This window comes from Hydractinia symbiolongicarpus, chromosome 5 (assembly GCF_029227915.1).
Source record: "Hydractinia symbiolongicarpus strain clone_291-10 chromosome 5, HSymV2.1, whole genome shotgun sequence".
In the NCBI taxonomy this organism is placed as follows: Eukaryota; Metazoa; Cnidaria; class Hydrozoa; order Anthoathecata; family Hydractiniidae; genus Hydractinia; species Hydractinia symbiolongicarpus.
In genome coordinates, this window is record NC_079879.1 from 19,916,615 (window position 1) to 19,936,242 (window position 19,628).

Sequence of the window (19,628 nt, forward strand, 5' to 3'; positions counted from 1 at the left end):
AGGTCCATAATATATCGGCGATGCCAGAATTCCATTTCACCACGTTGATAAATTGACTTGATATCTCATATCCATTATTCGTAGACATATTGATGACATAAAAGAAAGAAAAAATTAGTTAAAGAAAATTCACTATGTAAAAAAGGATGGGAGGGTGGGTAATTGTAGGCCTAAGGTGCATTTGAAGAACTTTTATAGTGTGAGTTGTTTGCGTTTTTGTATGGGGCCATTAATAATGAAGACCTCAGTAGGGTCCAGTGGAACTAATATCCCTGACAACCTTTAAGATCAGGTCTATAGGTAGAAACCATGCAAGAGTTATAACCACTAATAAGCTATATGGCGCCACAAGTCACAAATTCTCACTTCTCTTTTTTCCTGGACAGTTTTTTCGACGTATATGTATTATTTATACAACCCAAAGTTGACAATTGAAGGGACACAATGGACTCACTTCTGGAAATTGTGGACAAGGTTGTCTAGGATTCTTACCACTAGAGTTTTCCCGGTAATTTTTGGAAATATCTCGGTATGTTAATTGACTCTGATTTAAGCTGGAAATCTCAGGTTAACAACACTGATTATGCTGAAGAGAGCCAATGGAGACTTAGCTAAACTGTTGTCCTTAGAGATAGAACTAGGATTAGCCCCTTATATCGCAACTTAAGACTTCTTAAATTTTCTGATATAGTCACCCTTCTAAATATCCTTTTTGTCTGTTTACCCAAGTATATAATCATACTTTAGGCCTGTACATAATCAGAGAGTTAATGCAGAACATACCATTCCTCCCAAAAGAATTTTTTTGATCTTGAAAACATGCAATGTTGTTCTTCTTACCTGCTACTTGTTTTTTTGCATCTAATGATTTTCCACATTTTTTACTACTTAACTCTTTTTTAAGAAATTTGGTGTTGTTGTTGGTTTATAGGTTTTATTTCAATTTGTGAAAGGAAACAAAAGCAGTGATTTTTTTTAGAATGGTCATGGACGTAAAATAATTTTTTTCTTTATTAATTAATTTTAATTTAAATTACTTTGTCACAGATGCATTTTTTTAGGACAGAACTACAGCCTACTTTACAACCTGATTGCAAGATCGAATCTATACTTTATTATCTTGCAAATTTCAAAGATGAGCTGTCACACAGTTTTTAATGAATATTGTTGTTGTAAATTTAAAAATTAAATAATATTTCTTTAGTTATAGCAGTATATATAAGTAATATGAACCCAACAAACAGAACAAGTATGGATACTGAAGAAATGGAAGAGGAGGAAGATGAATTTCCCACAGGTTTTTTTACATTTATTTATATAGTTTTAAACTTGTTTAAACTGTTACAGATATCTATATATATATATATCTGACCTAATACATTAACATTTTATGCATATTTTCTTATAATTCCAAAAAACAAACTCACAGCACATGTATGTATATATCCTTTTCTTTGTGAGTAATAATGTGTTGAACTAATCTTTAACTATGAAAAATCAAAAAGGTTTTCAGCAATTCTTAGTAAAACTGTTATAAAAAAATCCTATGGAATTTAAAACTTAGCACATCAAATATACCGTATTTTCCGGTTTATAACCCACAGGTTATAAGTTGATTTTTAATTCTAATCTATTTATATCTTTGCAATCACATTGAGCACATTGAAATGATTTGCTTCTGGTAATAGAGCAATATAGCAGGTATCATTTTTAGGTTCAATTGACACGTATTTCGCAATCTACCTGGAGGTAGTGATTTGCAGAGTACCGAAAACCTGTGTACTCATTTTAAACAGTGTTTTAACAAGCTCCCAAAAGAAAAAGAAGTTTTTATCTTGGGAGATTTTAACTGTAACATGCTTTCAAAATATGCTCTTTCCTCCAAAATAAAGGAATTATGCTCCACTCTTTTCCTAAAACAACATATTACGGAGCCAACTCGTGTTACTGAAAATAGTAGCACTCTTATAGACTTGATACTTTCTAACAGTTCTTGTATTTCTAAAACTGGTGTCATGGATTTAGGCATCAGTGATCACAATTTAGTTTATGTGATCAGAAAATTCAAAAGGCCAAAATTTGAACCTAAAACATGCAAGGTTCGTAGCTACAAGAACTTCAGTGAAGATTTTCTGAAGGACCTCAGGAATTTAGACTGGTCATATTTTAATAATTATGATGACCTTGATAAAGCATGTGAGAAACTGAATAAAAATGTTAAAACAGTGGCTGACAAACATGCCCCTTTAAAAACACATAGATTTTCTGGCCGTGTTGAGGCATGGGTCACTGATGAATTAATAATAGCCATCAAAGAAAGAGACTTCTTGAAACGGAAAGCATCAAAAACAAAATCCATCATAGACTGGGAAGCTTTCAAACAAAAAAGGAACCAGGTAATAGGTCTCAAAAATCGACTCAAAAACGAGTACTATAATGACGTTTTGCAGGACTTTCAAAAACGGCCAAAACAACTTTGGAAAACCCTAAAAAAACTGGTTCCTGATAAGTCAGGCAATACTACCTCGATAAAACGAGTAGTCCAAAACGATGGTACAGAAACTTCTCACCCAAAAGAAATTTCCAACACATTCAATTCATTTTTTGTCAGTGTTGGTGCCAAACTAGCCTCTAAATTTTCTTCTGACACTACTAATGTTAATCCACCTGTTAGCGGACACGATTTTCGGTGGGCTCGTATTGAGACCAAAAGTGTCGAAAAAATAATTAGATCACTAAAACTTAATAAAGCTACAGGCTTGGACGGAATTGGTTCACGACTGCTAAAAGCAGGTTCGTCACTTTTAAGTATTTATTTATCAAGTCTTTTCAACAAATCTTTATTTACTGGTTATGTACCTAAATGTTGGAAGACTAAAAGGGTCTCGCCTATTTTTAAAAGTGGCAATAAAACAGATCCTACTAATTATCGGCCTATCTCTATTTTGCCAATTCCTATGAAAATTTTTGAAAAGTTAGTGCATGAGCAAATGTCTCATTTTATTTCTGAGCACAACTTCCTGAATGACAGACAGTCCGGATTTCGAAAACTCTTTTCCACAGAAACTGCAGTAGTCGATGTCTCTGATTTTATTCTTACTGAGCTCGACCAACATAACTTTGTTTGTGCTGTGCTCATTGACCTTAAAAAAGCTTTTGACACTGTTGATCATAAAATTTTGTTAAAAAAACTATGGTGTTTTGGCATCAGAGATGCTGCCTTTGACTGGTTCGAGTCCTACTTAACGGACCGAATGCAGCTGACTCTTGTAAACGACACAGGATCAGATCTGCTTCATGAAGACGCTTTTGGGGTGCCGCAGGGATCTGTGTTGGGGCCCCTGCTCTTTCTTTTGTATATTGATGACTTAAAATCTGTCATCAATTCAAACTACCACCATCTATATGCGGATGATACAATAATTATTTCGTCTCATAAAAACTTGGATACCCTTGTCTCCCAGGTCGAGTTAGAACTTTCGCAAGTCGACCTCTGGCTGAATAATAACAAAATGACTATTAATACGGACAAAACTGAAACAATCTTTTTCGGCAACCACAGCCAGTTAAAAAAAGTTGAGAACAAAACTATCAACTATATGGGTATTCCTTTGAAGAGGAGCGAAAAAGTTAAATATCTTGGGGTAACATTTGATCAAAAAATGCAATGGGAAAAGCACATTAATGACATAAATAGAAAAATACTAATTAAATATTCTAAAATTAGAACCATTGCATCCTGTTTAACACCTCACACAAAAAACCTTTTAATTAATGCACTTGTCATGCCATATTTCAACTACTGCTCCTCGGCATGGGCTTGTGCCACCCAAGGTAGATTGGGAAAACTAGAAAAACGATTAAAATGTGTCCATACCTTTCTTGGGAAAGAGAGGGAATATTCAATGAATAATTTACTCATCAAAAACGATGCCATATTAGTTTTCAAAGCCATGAATCACATTGCTCCTGATTACATGCGCTCAAAATTCCTTTTGACAAAAAACTGTCATAATCATCAAACAAAAGGAGCTTCAAAAAACAGGTTCACACTTCCCTTGGTCAACACGGAATTTGGCAAAAAAGCCTTCCCATTTAGAGCTGCAAAAGTGTGGAATAATCTTCCAGACCAAGTGACCTGTGATGGAAGTCTGCTTTCGTTTAAGACTTCCATCTCTAATGTATTTGGCAAATTCTAATGGAGATCACTTTTTAATTTTTTAATTTTTGTTTTTTATTCTTTTTCTTTTCAATTTTCACAGATTATAAATGTTACTATGTTTGATTGAGCTGAGGCAGTCTAAGGTTTATCATTTTTTGTTTCTTTTTTGTTCTAGTGGCCCCCAGTGGAAACAATCCACTAACTATAGGTTTTTGTGATTTTCTGGGCTAGCCACTTTAAATATTTATTATTATTATTATTATTATTATTATTATTATTATTATTATTATTATCTAGTGCCCAGGACTTAATTATTAATTCCTGTTAAAAATATTGAAGAATGTTAAAATTAAGGTATAGATAATAAATTTACTTTTTTATCTTAGCTACCTTCGAGGCGGCCTCTGAAAATATCAAAAATAAATATAAAATACAATTGATAAGACACACTATCTTCTCCTCATTGGCGCCCATTTTATCATACACACTGTGATTGCTGAGATATAAATAGATAACAAAATTCTATAAACATTAGAAAAGAATGTTCCGTACAACGCTGTAAAAGACAATCCGTGATAATTATTATGTTGTTTATTTTTATGCCAAAAAACTTAAATATACATAAAAAACAGAGATTTTACTTAGATCTATAACCTGATAGCATGATTTTTTTTTATTTGTTTGCTTGTTTAATCGCAGGAAGCAAGAGTTATTATTGGTTGAAACTAATGTTTACAAATAAAAGGAAAACAGCATTGTCAAATTGATTTTAATTCATTTTTATTTTGGCAATCGGAGACAAGGAAGTTAAGACTGAGAGAGTCGCTAGTTCAGACACTCGGTTCTTGTGTTTGAGGTTCACGACTTTAAATGTCCCTCACAGAACACACACACATGTTTATAAAATGATTAGGGTAAGTAAAAATACGCTGATTTTTTTTCTTAACACGATGCGGGTTATGCAAAGGTCCGAGTAATTAAAACACATTGATTAAAATTTTATGCGGGTTATATACCAGAAAATACGCTATAACTTTAGAGAATTTTTAAAATTTGTTGACAGCAATTTCTTTTTCAGATCCCATTGTATTCTTGATTTATGATGACAAAAGAAATTGATGCTATTTTCCCAGTATAAACAATGTTTGTACGCATCTTTATGAATATGATAGTTCTTTATTGGATTTGTAATTATAGAGAAAGGCTTAAAAAATGCCATGCTATTATTGTCTACTTTGAAGGATAGCCAGAAACCTGCATTTACTAACAAATTGTTGTCTGTCTTAGATCCAATTGAGGTTTTAAAAATATCTGCAAAAAGTAAGTTTTTTACATGTTAGTTTTTTATATTTACCCATAACTTTTTCTAGTATTTTATGTACAATTTTACCTACATTTCATGCTAAACAGAGCTTAATGCTTCTTCAAAATTTATCTTACTGTATTTACTTTTTTATTTTAGCCTTAGAAGGATCAGCATTTGGTGCACGCCTACCATCAGACCAAATGACTGCACAAGAGGCATCATGCTTTCAAGATATCAGTCAGGGTACAACTGATGTTCAGAAGAAATTTCTATATATAAGGAATCGAATCGTATGCTTAATAACTATTTGTTTAAAAATAATCCTTAAAAACCTTTTTTTGTGGTGCTGGAAAATATTAAGTTTCCAAACAATCCTTTCAGGTTGTTTATCTCCTTATTATTATCTTAGATTTTAGTCTGCTTTATTTTAAGATCCAACTTTGGTTAAGTCATCCTAGAGAGGAGCTGATCATTGAGAAAGTAATTCCAAATATTGAACCACCTTACAACGGTATGTCATGTATTGTCATGTTTTTTACAGTGTTTTGTTTTGTGCTTTATTTTTTATGCCTTAGAATTTATTTTGGATAAAAAATTTATTTTTTTATTTATTTTGACATTGTAATATATATCCATATTTAGACGATGTGATTTTGATGAAAAGAATCCATGCGTTTCTCGACAGATACGGATCAATAAACATCGGTGTTTACAGACTTCTTCGACAGCCACCACAACTAAAAAATGCACCCAAAATTATTGTAATTGGTGGTGGTGTATCTGGGTTGACTGCAGCACGCCAACTACAGTCATTTGGTTTTAATGTAGTTGTGTTAGAAGCTCGAGAGAGGGTTGGAGGAAGAGTGGCAACCTTTCGACAGGGTCAATTTATAGCAGATCTTGGTGCTATGGTTGTAACTGGTTTAGGTGAGGTGAACATTTATGCATGTTTTTATATGCTTATGTGTGTTATTCCAACTGCTTCCTTTTACAGCTGCATACAGGTATAATGTTTAGGCTTTTCACATAAAAATAAAATCTGCATATTTAAAATTTGTTATGGCTTTCTAATAAGAATCAACTATAATACCCAAAGCTCAACAAATTCAGTTCCTTGTATACCACAATAAATTATTTTTTTCGGTATATGTAGGTGGAAATCCAGTGACTGTGATTAGCAACCAGGTTGATGTTAAATTAACAAAGATTCGACAGAAATGTCCATTGTTTGAATGTAATGGACAAATGGTAAGTTAACAATATGTACACTTGTTTGACTCTTCCTAACCATATCCTTATTAATTTAAAATTTACAATGATTGACCAGGTTTTCTACAGAAATGTTATAGTAGTTTCAATCAATGTCCATTATATTGTGATTTACTTCGTGTCAAGTGCTCCAACAACCAAGGTCTAGTAAAAAACATTTACATAGTTATTAAAAGAGAACTAGCATGGGGAAGGGTTTAAAGGAATATGGACGCTTATCTCTAGTAACCAGAATATCTCATGCAAAGTAATGCCTAGAATTTTGATTTCGTGTTGTAGGTTCAAAAAGAAAAAGATGAACTGGTTGAGCGGGAGTTCAACCGATTGCTTGAATCAACATCATACTTATCTCATGTGTTGGGTTTTAATGCTTTATTTTCAAAGCCTTTGTCTCTTGGGAATGCTATTGAATTGGTGATAAAGTAAGCCGAACTATTTTCTTTATAAGTTATTGGGTACTGTGCAACTGTTAAAAAAAGTCTAACGAGATATATAATGCCCTACGTACTTTCTCAATTTATTTAATAGATTGTTGAAAATTATTGGATGCTAGTCATATCAACTGTATTTTTGTACTTTAATAGCGGTGATATAGGTTCTGCTTGACACTGACTGGTCTGACTGTGTAATAGTAGTTAATTTACTGTTACGACATTGTTATTTGTACTCAGGTTGATGGAGAAACAAGTCAAAGAAAAGCAGTGTGAACATACTCGCAAAATTATGGAGTTGCAGAATACTCTGAAAGAAGTCCAGGATGAGGTTTGAACTTAACCATATGTTAATATCAAAGTTACAGCAACAATCTCTCTTTAAAATAATATAATAAAAGGCTTTTTATAAAGTTGTATTTTATGGATTTAAACACAAGCTTTGAGTTGTTACTCTCATCATAAGCTTCAAAATTTGGACTTTGTATTAAACGAAAATTAATAACAACCCAAGGTTATGTTGCACTTATGTTATGGAGCTTAAAAAGTTGATTAACAAGTCTTATTTTTTAAAGCTCTTTTCGTTCTTAAGATATTCACATTTAAAGAATTTCAGACTTAATTATGCTGCATGAATTATGATGTCATATTTAAGTAATAGCAAATTTTGACATTTTCTGTCATCAGTGATTTTAGACTTTTTAAGGGATGTTCATTCAAATGTTAGTAGTGCATAGATATGTTGACTTGTTTGCTCGTCCCAGGCCTCATAATTTTTTGCTGACGACCCCATAACTTGGGATCTGCATGTCAGTTTGCAATCCATGATTTATTTTTACGTGATTACCGTGACACACAAAAGCTTAATGGCACAGCGCGTTTGATTTGAGACCCTTAACATAACTTCACAAATGTTGCTCCTGGTAATTGTTGTACGGCGCACTTCTTTACAGATGATGAAATTGCTGGAGAAAATTGAACCAGCTCATTACGAATGGAACCAATTGGCACAGAGTAAAAAACCACCGAGGTACGTAAACCACTCTTGTTTTTTCCCTATGTACAAGTAAAATGCATGGGAGTAACATCTTGTGAAGTGTTCTTTTTTTTCTTCTAATTTTTGTTATTCTTTTGTAGAGATGTCACAGACGAGTTTCAAGTCCGAAGCAAACAACGAGATTTATTGGTGCTCTTTCGGGTCAGTGTTTTGTTTATATCGCGTGTATGTAATATCTTGTAAACATAATTTTTTTTTTTTAAATTCTTCAGTATCTTTTAGCTCTTAAGGAAAAACCGTAAAAGGTCGCTTATTACGGGCCTAATTTTCCAGTGGTTTTGTAAAACGCGCAATCTTTTCGAAGAAACTTTGAAGTGTAGTGATATCCATTCAAAAATAGTTTGCTTTCTTCTGTCGACCATGGTCATAGTTTCCTTAAAACCATCTTAGTCCCCCCAGACAACACCTTCTCCTAGTTTACCTTCCCCCTCCCCCCAGGCCAAACCAAAATTATTTTCCCCCAGGCCCATAGTTTCCTGCACCCCTCTGTCCCCCAATCAAAGTTTTGTCCCCCAGTAGACTTAGGGGGTGGGACTGTGAATGCCGTATCGCTTAGATTCTTTATTAATACATTATTCTTAATAGAAAGTGTTTGCTCACAGGCTTATGATTCTCTGGTTGAAAAGCAAAAAGAATTGGAAACAAAAATCAAAGATTATGAAGAAAACCCACCAAGGTTTGTGCATCACTTTTTCTAATAAATAAAACGAAATGATAACGTGTATTTAACCATGTGGTATTACGGATAAGTTATTGAACTTTTATTTGTTACTATCTCTATAGTCAGATTGATCGTTTTAATACCACGTGCAATCTTTATGCACATTATTAATAATCAAACGACTTATATTGTTTTAGTGATGTCTATCTGTCTTTACGTGACCGACAAATTCTTGATTGGCATCTCGCTAATCTCGAATTCGCGAATGCAACGCCACTCTCTTCGCTTTCTTTAAAACATTGGGATCAAGATGATGACTTTGAGTTCACAGGTAGTCATGTGACCGTCAGTAATGGTTTTTCCTGTGTACCAGCGGCTTTAGCGGAAGGATTGGACATCCGGTTAAGTACTGCTGTCCGAAATGTAAAGTACACTAGACAAGGTAAATTTCATTAGTTTGTATATGGGTGATGAACATCCCCTTGTTTTCATGTGCTTGTAAATCATTTCAGCATTAATTAGTAAATTCGCACAGCAAGATATGAATGTATTTATTTATTTTTCTTTGATAATTTTCAATGTTTTTCTTTTTTAATCTAATATGTACATACGTTTTTTTTTAATTTCAACTGCCAGTTATTCTTTCCTGTCACCAATTATGTACTTGTCATGTACCTTGAATAAAATGTCTTGATTTTCGCGTTTTTTGACTCTTCGCAAAATTTTGTTTTTTTGGAACATTTTTTAAATAGCATAAAATCTAATGCAAAGAGGACAACAATACAGATATTTCATCTGACATCCAAACAATAACTTGAGCAACAATTATATAAACTTAAAATATACAGTTCAGCATATTTACTCAAACTTTTGTTTAGGCGTGGAGGTAGTTGGTGTTTCCAGTAAAAACGGAGTGTCCACAAGCCACACGTTCAAAGCTGATGCTTTGTTATGCACCCTTCCTCTGGGTGTTTTAAAACATACTAACCCTCCTTCGGTTCACTTTCATCCACCTTTACCAGACTGGAAAACAGGTGCGATTGAGAGGATGGGATTTGGGAATCTAAATAAGGTAAGTTGGAAACATGCCAAAATTTTGTAAGGATAATTTAGATCTTAGAAATGTCATATCTTGCTTGTTGCATTGCAGTTTTTTGCTTAGAAAAAACTCCTTTAACTTTAACGACTTTCCAAAATTCGGTACTAGTAAAACATAATTTTCTTCTTCTCCCGAGAGACCGCGTAAAACTTTCCGAAAAATTGTAGGATCAGAAAATCGAGTTTTTTTATGATTGTTATTATTATCCTAAATGTTTTAATAGGATTTACAATTTAGCTAAAAAATTCTATAAAATAGGGCGTCCTTTGTAAGGACCAAAAGTCAGCGAAAAACATTAGAAAGCATGCGTTTTTCTATGACATTTCTCTTATTTGTTTCAAGAAATAGCTTGTAATTTTATGTTTACGAGCTCGTTTCCTTAAAAAATCAATCAGTTGGTTAAGGTGGGCAGTGTTAAAATGTCGCATTTTCATATCGGCGCTCCTCCCTGAAGTATAGAAGTTCTGTAATGCAAAGCTAGTGCTGAAAATAAGCCATACCATCATCTTCCTCATCTCCGTAATCTGTCCTGCAGTTTGCATTTGTTGATTACTCATTAGCTAGAAAACTTTCAACAGCACTTAGTTATCGGCGTAATTAAAAGATGATTTCTTCTGGTACCAGAGCGGTATCCAGTACCTCCAATTTACCCAAAATTTCAAGAAAGTTAGAGGAAGGATCTCGAAAAGTCAGGAAATTCGAAAAACTAAAGTTAGAAAAAGTTGAAAAAAAATAAAATCTTCCTTCAGGAAAGTTGAGGGAAAAATCGACACTCAACTTTAATGTCTTCTCGTAATTGCACGACTGTTCTCTGTTAGGTTGTGTTATGTTTCGATCGAATATTTTGGAATCCTGGTACGAATCTCTTTGGTCACGTGGCAAGCACAACAGCCAATAGAGGGGAGTTATTTTTATTTTGGAGTATCTACAAGGCACCAGTGCTGTTAGCGTTAGTGGCTGGTGAAGCGGCGAATAAACTTGAAACTTATCCAGATGACGTCATTGTAGGCAGAGCGATATCAGTACTAAAGGGTATATTTGGAACGAACAATGTGCCTCAGGTAAAAGGGTTTTGTGTTATAGAGTTGATCTATATTTGAAGCTGTTATAAAATTTTCTCAACATAATCTAGCCAACTTAAGACATAAAATGCTGCAAACAAGCGCGCCCGGTTATCAGCGCACCGTAGATAAGCGCGTTTAGAGAGTGTTAATATCACCACTGATAAGCGCTGCGTTTAATTACGACATTTTACGGTACTTCATAGTTTAGTTGCATTTAAATAGGAAAGAATTCCTAGTTTCGTGTTTTTGTTTTTAGCCAAAAGAAACAATTGTTACTCGATGGAAATCTGACGAATGGTCACGTGGTTCATATTCTTACGTCGCTACAGGATCATCCGGAAATGATTACGATGTCATGGCCGCCCCCGTTGCGCCGCCTCCTACGCCAGGAATGCCAAATTTCCCCGGATCAAACGCTCCACGCGTTTTCTTTGCGGGAGAGCACACTATTCGCAATTATCCCGCAACAGTTCACGGTGCTCTGTTAAGCGGGTTAAGAGAAGCGGGACGAATTGCAGATCAATTCTTAGGTTTGCCGTACGATTTGAACAAATTTTCAACGCAGCAATCCAGATAAGCCAAATAAAGCCAGATAAAAATACTTTTTGAAGACGATATTAAAAACTAGGGATGTAAAAACATTTTTAAAATTGTATAAACATTATCCGTTTTTATTTATTTAATAAATTTATGACATATTTTACATTTTCTTTCCACAACTTAATATTTTCTGTATTGTGTTGTTGCAAGATCTTCTTCTTAAATTACAATTTACTTTTATTTAGCATCACTTAACACCTTAGCAGTGTTTTCCATTCAAAAATGAATTGGAAAGAATCGGAACGGAACAGACTGTTGTGATTTTTGGAATTTTCCGATCCGATAAAAAATGAAAGTTAAAATCGTTTCAACTTTTTTTGCGGACAGGTACGAAAAAAATATATATAAAAACAAAAACAAAAGAATAATTATTAGGTAGCCAATCAAATTTAAGTATTTTCTTGTTTCGTTCTGTTTTGTCCCGCTTTGCTGTTTAGTAGAAATTCGGCTTTACCAGCTTGATGTTTTGCCATTACCAAACTTACTTAGTGTTGAAAAGAAAATCACTTCGAAAAATCAATTCACAATTCATAGGCTTTACCACCATTTATAGGAACGGAACCACTTTTTTTTCTGTTCAAATTAGTCTTATCCGTTATTCCGTTCACAATACTTTTGACACGTGCTCCTTTGTTTACGAGGTATTGAGCGGTTTCGAAATTTCCTTCTCTTACTGCTATGTCTAGTCCATATTCACCCTGTTTTGTAGGAGAATTTATGTTCACATTATATTGCAATAAAGCTTTCAAAATCTCAAGTTCTCCGTATAAACACGCATAGTGTATTGGTTGCATACCTAATCCATCCATGTAGTTTATATCCACGTCTTTTCTCCCTAATAATCTCCACAGCTGTATCACATCTCCGTCACGTATTGCTAATGTTACTAAGGCACTTTGAAGTTCTCCGCTACTTTTTAAGCGCTTGTTATGAGCATATGCTTTTGCAAAGTAGACTTCATCCGTATCGTCTATATCATCCGCATCGTCTACTTTGCCATTGTTGTTGTCAATCGCATTCAACTTTTTCAAATCTAAACGTCGCAAGGAATCGCGAAGTAATTCCTCCGGATAAGATTTGGTTCTTCTGAAGTTTTTTAAAAATTGGATGTCTCGCTCATCCTGAGGTCCTACTACATCTGATGCAACTCGATGTTTCTGCTTTTTTAAACAGCTTCGCCTTGACATGTCACTATTTTCGAATCGGTTCTCTAAAATAAACATTTTAAAATAAAATATCGGATTGTCATGTAGACTCAATTTCGTCCCTGTATGTAGGGTGCCCTGTTACACCCACTGTAATCCACCCTTCTTATGACAGGCGTACACCTCTTGTATTATTCTCAACTGCCAGAAAAAGGTTGAACAATCCTATTTTATCAACCTCATCCCCAGGACAATTTTTCACTTTTTTATAACCGGGGCGACGAAATATATCAATAAATATATAAAAAAAAAGCGGACAATTTCCCTGGGAACGAGGTTACCCATTTCATCAGAGCTGTTTTGTGTAAAGAAAATAGAATTTACGAATTCGTTCAAATAGCCTACGTTATTGCGTTTTAGTGAAAAAGAAATAATCGAGAACTTATAAAAACTCGATAAACCATGACGGACACCCATGCCCATGAAGGCTTTTTTGGTCATCATGGAAGTTTACATTTCAATATCTATGATCTAATGCGTGTTATCTTATCATCATTTCAACCATGAGTGTTAACGTTTCGTATACTAAATGTTGATTTTCATTGGCGTTCTCCCAGCGTTTTGAAGTCGGCGTTCAGTATATTTAGTTTCCAATATTTTGACTATGGTAGCGTTTTCGGAATCTTTATTGGTTTTCTGTCTGTAAACGCTTAGAAGTTGACTCGTCTTAACCGGCAACGATTCAAAATACATGTGTTGCGACCAGATACTACGCTACGAGATCCTTTTCTTACAATCTCAGGTCAAGGAGGTTTAAACCTTCTTGCTTAGATTCAAGTATCACAACTTTGTTCCCAGTGCCTATAATATATGCCATCTCTGACGCAAACAAACTCTTATATCAATACTCCACATATTTACATTCGTTTAAGATTTTCATGTTTTTGTTACGCAAACACAGCGAGTACCAAATGTAAAAATGTTACAATAAAAGAAAAATAAAACGTTAATTTTGCGTTAAACTTTTCCTTGACAGTTAGTGTGTCAGTCCATGGATAGAAATATCATAAATGTTCCATGTTTATCGACTATGCTTCGTGTAAAAGTTTCTTTATAAAGATAACGGTATAAACATTAGTAATAGAACAAAAATTAGGATTTTGAAGTATCAAACAGGATCAAACGGTGTTTGCGTAGGATCAAACCCACTGTTCTGAAATTCCATAGCACGAATCCTTTACATATATATCTAAATGTCGTACATAAGATTACAGTTCTGATGAGAAAGTTGGCAATATATATTGTAAGTTCATTAGCGGCGTTTGTTTTATGTTATCACAGAATTATATCTCCACCTTAAACTTGGTCAGACTAGAAACCATTTTTATGTGTACAAAATATAAAAAAATAAAAAGATCGGATTGGGTAAAGAACGGACCAAACCCCCTCCTTATAGAACTATCGTCCTGGTGGTATAAGATAGCTATCTAAATATATTGCGTAAACTGATCAAAATCCATTTTTTAAACCTATTTTCCCAGGGTTTCTTGAGTAGAATCTTTTTTTTTGGAACTGCTGTCCAATTTTGTCACAAAGAAAATAAGGACAGAAAAACTAGGTTTTCTGGTGGTGAAGCTTTAGAAGTAACAAAAAATAAAATAAAAATTAAAAATGACTTACTTTTTGTTTTTACCAAACTTGCAGAGACATGCTAATCTGAGTAACCGACTCTAAGGCTTTGTGATATTACGTTACCAAAGTATTGACTTAATCTAATTCATGTTGACTTATGGATTACAACCCTACGTAGCTAGTTTCGTAACATATTTAGAATACCTTCACTTTTAACCTATCACCACTGAATTTATCAAGGTTTTCTTTGGATACTAAAAATATCGCACAGTTGAAATTTGTTGTTATTAATATTTATTTTTTGATTTTAAAGTATAAAGTTAAATCAAGTCTATAATAGCTAAAACAAATTATATGTAAGTATCTGTAACGATTATGCGAGGAAAAGATTGGCTTAAAATTACTTTATTGTCAAAAACTAACTTGTCTTACATTTTAGGGTTGTGAAAAAATACATGCAAGGGTGAATCTCACTCTTCTCCCCGTCCGAAATTGTCAGAAAGGGAAAAAATCCCTGGGAACGAGATTAAACTTGGCGCGCTTTTTTTAAAATTAAAATGGACGAAAAAGCGCCCTTGTTTCAAGCTTTATAGAAACATTTACATTGTTGTAGACTGTTTCGCGTTCTTCTTACGTAGGAATTACGTTATTTCCAAATAAACAAAACTTTTCTTAAATTACTTAATACTTCAAATATTTACTAGCTTTCAACAATGTAACATTTTTTCGCGCGAATATTAAAAATATAAATGAATTTGATTGGTTTGAACAACTGCGTTTATAAAAAACATTCAATCGCATAACGAGATTTTACGCAGGTAGTGAAAATCCTTGTGTAAATTAAAACCAATGTTTGATTTTATTAATGTTGATGTTGACTTTGGTATCATTGAAAGATGTTTAGGTTGGTTGTGTGTACCCGCGTGTGACTTGCGCTGTGCATACCACTTCAAAATATAAACAATTCAAATAAACACAAGTAGCCTATGAAGAAACTTTTGCGTAAGGCGTTTTTGCCCTTTCAATGTCACTGCGTAAAAATTAACACTATCTAGCGAAAGAAAAAAGTCCACGTTAAACCTCAAGCCCGTAAAGTTTACTGATATAAAAAACACTTCTGGGTTCTGGGTTTTAGAATCCACAAAGAAAACATTATAGCTATACTTCATCTTTACCTTCAAGTTTTTTTTGAAATAAAAATAAAAAGTATTTACTGTTCCACCTTTCCTTCATGCTTTTACTCAAGTCCTAATATTACCGCGCGGGAAGTTTTAATTAGAGCGAGCAAAGAATAAGCATCAGAACGAAAGCTACTGCATAAAAACAAATCTCCTGCACCTGTACAAGAGGGAAGGGGGAAGCCAGGGATACAATTGTTTTCACCCCAATCCTAAATAAAAAACCTTCCTTTTTTTAGACTACGTCCAACAATGAGATGTTATAATACACAAGTCATTATTTTCATAATCTACAATCCCTCACAAAAATTATTGAGACTGCAATTAATAAGATGTGACTTGGTTTGTATGATAGCTTCCTCCTCCCCCTACCTCAATGTTGAATGTGAAACTGACAGAATGTGTGTAGCGAAGCCAAACCTGCACTTCAGAGACACAACTTTGAATTTAGTGGTAGGGGGAGGCAGTCTCAGAAATTTTCTGAGGGATTGTAGACAGTCTATTTTGCAAAAATTTCAGGCCGAACATAGTGCTATAGTAGACTCCCAGGTAAACACAATCATTGCCCCATACACTAACCACAAGTGTGCAACCTCGTGCCCATGACTTTGTAGCTACTTTTACATTGGGACGGAACCGGAAAGTTTTTATGTTTCTTTCCCAATGTAAAAAAACTTAAAAAATCCTGGGACAAGACTAAACCCCTGGACTTCCTTCACCGTAATAAGAAATCCCGCCGACCATATATCCAAAGACAAAAAGAAGAGTCTGGATAAGACGAGGTTGTTAAACACTGTTTCGTGACTTGCTTTCATTTCTTAACACGGATTAATTTTGTGATTCAGTCTCATAACTGACGTCCAAGTTAGGATTCTTTTTAGCGGTTTTCGTTTCGGTAACTTCGGTAAACTTTTGATTTGAGCGATTTCTACTGCCAACAAAGAAGCTTCGAAATGTAGTAGTTGATGTCATCAGCTAAGACAACCATTCCAGAAACGCTTTCACGACAATTTAAATAAGAAGAGTTTATTCTATTTTTTTACCGTCAAAGTTATCTTAAAAATTGAGTGTCAACAACTCAAAATAAATATTGAAGATGACTTACGGTGTCAAAAACGTTTTGTTATAATTTTACGATATTTTGAGGTCTTAAGCACAACACAACAAAGCGATCAGAGCGAATATAACAAGAGATGCAAAAAACGACTGCCATTTATGCAAATTTATGGGAAATGTGTAAAAGACTGCGAATACAACGTGTTGCAACGAAATATATTATGACTAGACTGTACTGTTTTTGCAAATATTTATATTTCAAGGGTTTATTTCTAGATGATGTGTGTTTTAAGGTCCCCTAGCCTGATTTAAAGGTTTTGAAAGGTCTTAAGATACCGTTAAAAGAATCAAGAGTCGTTCGTCTGTTAAACCCAAATATGTTATGTTGTGTAACGCGCTCTTTCAAAATTCCATATTTATGTGTTTACTAAGTATATTTATTGTTTTGTTTGTAGGTCTAAAGGCTTATTTCACAGGAAGATTATATACATAGTAAAGCTAAGATGGGAGTAATAGTGAAAATTTTACAAACCTGTTGCTAAATCCATGAATCTGATGCTCATAATAACATTAACACATAACTTTAAAAATATATTACATTCTACGACGAGAACCAGCACTCTTCTTTTTTATGTTCCAAGTAATTATTAGTTTAAAATATAATTCAATTTAATATTTTTATATGAAGATGTGAAATGGATTTTAATATAACAAGAAAATACGATTTTAACAACTAATTTTTTTTATTCTTAACCGGTATATTTCAACAGATAGCAACTAGTAGCAGGGGAATACTAAACTGATAAGCCGGATTGACGTTGTAAATTTTTAGGACGCGTATCGTACTGAAATCAGTAGATATGTGAAATAAATCAATTCAACTTTTTTTTTACAGATTTTATGAAGATTATCTTGTGGCCAATCTTTAAAACCAAAAATAATATGGTACTTTTAATATGTCGTGTTTCAACACACAACGCCCACAGCTATAACGCCCATTTTTTGCGATAATTAACAGGGACCGTTAACCTGGTTTACACGGCAGAAGCTCTGTGAGGAAGGCCACATATATGAATTCAACCTCTCACCCTGCTTAACTTTTCAGTAAGATACCACTTAAGATTTTTTAAAGAAGACAAAACAAAACTGAAGAACCTCAAAGCTAAATCACAAGTGTTTATCTGGCTTTTTGGTAAGCTTAATGAAATTCCTAACGATTTATGAGAGTGTGGATACTCAGTGGTAAAAACGACAGTGGTAAAAACGATTTCTAGTACGTCAGACTGTGAGACTGTGTAAAGTACCGAACATAATTTAACATGTTTGGGCAGTACTAACAGAACCAATTAAGTTACTTGGTGTAGTGTTAATTTCTTAATAAAATCTTGTTATAAAACATTTATATCACAAAGTTTACATATTTACATTTTTTTATATAATACTAACTAAAAAACAGAACGATCGGCAGCCCAATTATTTTTTTGACTTGCCTACATCAGCCTAACTACTTTTATTTGACTCGCCTACACAATTCCTCTGGTGTTAAGGTCCTATCAAGAACAGCGTCCCTCAAGTCTCTGTTGTTTTTTAATTTCATATGAAGATTTCTAATGAGTTTACGATAAGCGATGTTTGTCGAACGGTTATTCGATAAATACACGGTTCTTTCGATGCTTTCTGATAACGGACTTGCTTCCTAAGGATTTAAAGATGATATACAGCAATCAGTTAGCGATTATGCAAAGATCTGGAATTTTATTTTCGAAGGATGCTAACGTTGTACTTAGTATTTTTTTCTAAGAAACGGAAGGACACCTTTTAATGCGAAAGAAATGTTTCAAACCTCTCATCAGGAAAAGAGACAGTTACGTACTCATTCGCATACTTACATCCAGCATTAACGCTGTTGATAACAATTTCCTCGCTTTTTTTCTAAACTGCTCCGTTTTGAGATCACACCTTACTTCGATAGGTTGTCTTTGTTTTAGTTCTCTGTAAAACAACTTCCATCGAGACAGAACATTTGTTGCAAGCCCTTTTATATTTTTATCTTCGTGTTTTCTCAGTTTATTCACAGTGTGGCCTATCTTCGTTTCTAACAGAACTTCTTTAGAAGGAGTGCAGTTGTCAAGCTCCTTCAAGGCTGATACCATTTCGTCAATACGTTGATTCTCTACAGACAGGATAGCTTTAGCTTGATATATCCTCTCCACGACAACAACCCTCTAAAAGAACATAAGAAATAAAATTATTAATAAAATAAAATTGTGGATTTTTTTTTTGAAAGAAAAATGCTGTTTTCTTAAGGAAATTAATTTTCGCGACTTCCACGTCTGTTTGTCGACTTCGCTATTTACCTCCAAAAATTTTATTCGCAAAAATCAATTAAATTTTTTATAAATTTTTTCTTCGTTTTACCTATATCATTATATATGAAACACACTATAATTAAATTACTTTTTTTTCGCGAGATTCATGAAATTTAATTCTCGCGAATTATTAGGGTTTGCCATCTCCGCAAAAATGTTTTCAAAAAAATTAAGACCATATCAAAAGAGAACCACGCGGATTTTAGCTTCTTTATGCTACTACTTCATTTAAACCTCCACATGAACGACCACATATCTTTTTTCGAATCTTACATATATCTCACCGATAGAGATTCTATTGTAACTTGCTTTCGTTTGGGAGACTTTTTCTTTGCAGCAGTTCGTTCCTGCGAAACACGAGGTGTTTTAACCACATATTTATCCATGATTCTTATTCTCTAAAGTATATGTAAAAAGTGTTAAAAGCTTTAACTAAATGTGATAGACCTAGAAATGCCTAATATACAGAGGCTTGAAAATGATAATCAGTAGCTGTGAAAAATTAGTGAAGCTTGATTTAATACTAATAAGGATTTTCAGTGAAATTGTGAAATGAACGAAAATAAAACGTTCATATTTCAAAGAAGGCTTCCAAACAT

The 19,628-nt window shown here is 33.8% G+C and overlaps 3 protein-coding genes across 7 annotated transcripts in view; 2 read left to right on the forward strand and 1 right to left on the reverse strand.

The window, feature by feature from the left end:
• LOC130645199 (stomatin-like protein stl-1) overlaps window positions 1–19,628 on the forward strand; it is a 102,848-nt gene that overhangs the window by 70,873 nt on the left and 12,347 nt on the right. The window contains exon 1 of one of the 2 annotated variants that reach the window (XM_057451103.1): window positions 14,059–14,097. The exons of the other annotated variant lie outside the window; for it this stretch is intronic. Coding sequence (XP_057307086.1) covers window positions 14,074–14,097 — 24 coding nt within the window. The 5' untranslated portion in view covers window positions 14,059–14,073. Of the gene's footprint in view, window positions 1–14,058; window positions 14,098–19,628 lie in introns of those variants that run through there. 2 annotated transcript variants of the gene reach the window in all.
• On the forward strand, window positions 1,100–11,752 carry LOC130645197 (lysine-specific histone demethylase 1A-like). The gene is made up of 15 exons (XM_057451098.1): window positions 1,100–1,297; window positions 5,450–5,482; window positions 5,625–5,758; window positions 5,901–5,979; window positions 6,111–6,395; window positions 6,622–6,716; window positions 7,017–7,159; window positions 7,409–7,499; window positions 8,122–8,198; window positions 8,306–8,366; window positions 8,828–8,901; window positions 9,084–9,328; window positions 9,765–9,958; window positions 10,804–11,046; window positions 11,306–11,752. Exons 1-15 carry the CDS (start codon window positions 1,228–1,230, stop codon window positions 11,624–11,626), a joined length of 2,145 nt encoding a protein of 714 aa, XP_057307081.1. The 5' UTR covers window positions 1,100–1,227; the 3' UTR covers window positions 11,627–11,752.
• On the reverse strand, window positions 11,700–19,569 carry LOC130645203 (tonsoku-like protein). 4 transcript variants are annotated; one of them, XR_008982689.1, is made up of 4 exons: window positions 19,314–19,569; window positions 18,550–18,885; window positions 17,193–18,356; window positions 15,375–16,579 (listed from the first exon to the last, which is right to left on the reverse strand). XR_008982689.1 is itself a non-coding variant. In XM_057451110.1 (3 exons), exon 3 carries the CDS (start codon window positions 12,834–12,836, stop codon window positions 12,171–12,173), a length of 666 nt encoding a protein of 221 aa, XP_057307093.1. In that variant the 5' UTR covers window positions 12,837–12,859; window positions 14,475–16,579; window positions 17,193–18,167; the 3' UTR covers window positions 11,700–12,170. The 4 variants fall into 4 exon arrangements, 2 of the variants coding, with proteins under 2 accessions (XP_057307093.1, XP_057307092.1); XR_008982688.1 differs by having other exon boundaries at window positions 17,193–18,352; window positions 18,546–18,885; XM_057451110.1 differs by lacking the exons at window positions 18,550–18,885; window positions 19,314–19,569 and adding an exon at window positions 11,700–12,859 and having other exon boundaries at window positions 14,475–16,579; window positions 17,193–18,167.

Excerpts from the sequence above, each read along its gene's own strand:
- LOC130645203 (XM_057451109.1), bottom strand. The coding sequence starts at position 17,223 with ATGAGCATCAGATTCATGGATTTAGCAACAG. Across the intron at positions 12,860-17,192 it reads ATTCATGGATTTAGCAACAG|AGAACCGATTCGAAAATAGT; the intron begins GTTTGTAAAATT and ends TGTTTATTTTAG.
- LOC130645197 (XM_057451098.1), top strand. The coding sequence starts at position 1,228 with ATGAACCCAACAAACAGAACAAGTATGGATACTGAAGAAATGGAAGAG. Across the intron at positions 5,483-5,624 it reads TTTAAAAATATCTGCAAAAA|CCTTAGAAGGATCAGCATTT; the intron begins GTAAGTTTTTTA and ends TTTTTATTTTAG. Across the intron at positions 7,160-7,408 it reads GCTATTGAATTGGTGATAAA|GTTGATGGAGAAACAAGTCA; the intron begins GTAAGCCGAACT and ends ATTTGTACTCAG.